The following is a 2,226-nucleotide window of genomic DNA, read 5'->3' as shown; positions in this document are numbered from 1 at the left end:
TTAAAACAAAAAATGGTCAAGAGTGTGTATCAGAGTCTTAAATTACAATACCATACCACCAACTTCATGCCCTTCCCTGCCCAACACATACCCCGCTCGCTCTCATGTTCCCAGCATCGTCCTCATACTCAGCATCTTCATGTTCATCATCATATGCCATAACCTGCTCCGTCCTTCCGGCCTCATCATCTTCCGTTTCCACTTCCCTCTGATCGTCGTCGTAATAGACTCGCTTTGAAAGCGTCCCTTTGATATATTTGTTTTTGTAATTCCTCTTACTCTTGTCTTCTCCCCCTTCTCGATATTCGTTTCCTCCTTCCAATTCGATGACCTTTTTAATGTGTCGGTCGATTCGCTCAATCCAATTTTGAATCGTTTGCTGAGGGAGGTCATTCCATGCCTTTTTTTCAAACCCTTATGGCCTCTTCCCTAGTTCTCGGAGCACCACGTGAGGTAGTTCGCCGTTTGAGTCAGTTCCAGGCTGGCTCGGTCATATTCAAGCCGGGTGAGTTTCCCGGCCACAATATCCTCTTTACTTCATGATAATAGTATATCTCTTGTGAAAAATGGCTATGTGCAGGAGCATTATCCTCCTGCACAACAGTGCCCGGGCGGTCCTTCTTACATTCTCTTGCGAACGGGATGAGCTTGGGTATGAGAACTTCCTAAGAAGAGTTGTCAGTCAGTTACGAACATGCTCTTGATCATCTAACTCACATTTCGATGCCGCCACCAGTCCACTCCTCTCTTGGACCTCCGAACCAGTTTGCCATTTTTGGGAGTGAACTTGAAGACTGGCTTCCTCCCTCTCTTTCGCGGTTGATTGGAGACGTGTTCATCGAATATTGCTTTCGCTATTTCTTCACGTTCTTTGTTAAACTTATCTATCGCCTTCTCCGCCTCCTTTCTGTCTGCAGGTGACTCGGGTAAGTAAATATGACTTGGCCCTTTTTTGTCATAGCTAAAGCATCCCAAAATATGAACTCTTGTGTGCCCTTCCAACGTCTGCGAATGCACGTGGGTTCTGTTGCCTCTGACGGTGTTCGCCAAAGTCGCTGGCCACCTCGACGATGACCAAGGACCACTGATGTTTCATCAGACCATATCACATTCTTCGAATCTTCTAGCGTCCAGTGTTTGTGGCGTGGGCAGAATTCAAGCCGTTTCTGCTTTGCTTTGTCAGAGAGACCCGGCTTCATAGTTGGTTTAAATTTATTAAAGCCATGGCGCTTCAAGACACGATGACAAGAGGAGCGAGAAATACCAGCGTCATAGGCAAGATACTCTGTGGGTTTCTCTCGCCCAGTTCGATCTTTCCGTACTGAATCGAGGATCTTTTCCTCAATCTCAGGGTTAACCCGTTTTCGGACGGCCAGGTCGAGGCTTATCAGCAACATGCTCGTCAACAATAGCACCACCCTCGTAGCCCCGTTCCTTTGCCTTTTTGACAATGTTGCTGATTGCGCCTTTTGTCACTCCAGTAATCGCACTGATCTCATCGTATTTGAGCTTCGAAATCATAGCCAAAGTGAGAACCTGGGCACGTGTGGCGGTAGAGTAATGTTTTTCCATTTTGCAATGGAAACAAGCAGAACCTAGCAGCTCACAAGATGGCTCATATTAGCAGTTGCACCGGCCCGATTTCAACGTTGTGGTGCAGTGCACCTTATAACCTGATGAATTCCAGCAGAATTGCCCTGAACTTTCGGATAGGTGTGCGGGCACTCGCAAGTGGTTCTAGGAGTTTGAGTGAGAGCTGAAGAACCTTGAGATGGGTTGTTTTAGGATGAAGTACTTCCCTTTTGAACTTTCATTGATGGCATAGCAGACATGAAACTGATGAAAACATGACGTGGCAAAAATGGATTTGTCGAAAACCTTCTGATAGTCGATTCCAGCATTTCTGTGCTGTGCTTTGAGTACCAAGTTCAGCCTCTTCATGAGAATCATGCCAGGAAGAGCGGTGTGATAATAAGCTTTCTTGCATTACTAGACTCGCCCTATCATGCTTATACTTCGAACGGAAGATTGGAGCAGTGGCAATAGGAAGACCAAGGTGTCGTGAATCCCTCTGGCGACCACGGTCGAAGTCATAGCATGAAACATCAATGCGTGGGTCAGGAGTTGAGCAAGTAGAGCAGCGGTGGTGGTAATACGATGGATCGGGAGGGAAGGTATTGTATTGTAATCAATTGTGTATCTGATACAATATGATACAAGAAAAAC

The 2,226-nt window shown here is 46.3% G+C and overlaps 2 protein-coding genes across 2 annotated transcripts; both read right to left on the bottom strand.

Annotated features, from left to right (window-relative positions):
* Nucleotides 1–64: 64 nt before the first annotated feature.
* On the bottom strand, nucleotides 65–773 carry VTN49DRAFT_236 (uncharacterized protein; the record flags this gene model as incomplete). The annotated part of the gene is made up of 3 exons (XM_069410076.1): nucleotides 65–379; nucleotides 626–665; nucleotides 718–773. 3 exons carry the CDS (start codon nucleotides 771–773, stop codon nucleotides 65–67), a joined length of 411 nt encoding a protein of 136 aa, XP_069271549.1.
* A 580-nt stretch (nucleotides 774–1,353) lies between these two features.
* VTN49DRAFT_235 (uncharacterized protein) lies at nucleotides 1,354–1,572 on the bottom strand (the record flags this gene model as incomplete). Its single annotated transcript, XM_069410065.1, has 1 exon — nucleotides 1,354–1,572. One exon carries the CDS (start codon nucleotides 1,570–1,572, stop codon nucleotides 1,354–1,356), a length of 219 nt encoding a protein of 72 aa, XP_069271548.1.
* Nucleotides 1,573–2,226: the final 654 nt, after the last annotated feature.

Source organism: Thermomyces lanuginosus (genome assembly GCF_041956635.1).
Source record: "Thermomyces lanuginosus strain ATCC 200065 unplaced genomic scaffold VTN49scaffold_14, whole genome shotgun sequence".
NCBI lineage: Eukaryota > Fungi > Ascomycota > Eurotiomycetes > Eurotiales > Trichocomaceae > Thermomyces > Thermomyces lanuginosus.
The sequence above is the reverse complement of the archived record's forward strand: the minus strand, read 5'-3'. Positions and strand labels throughout refer to the sequence as shown.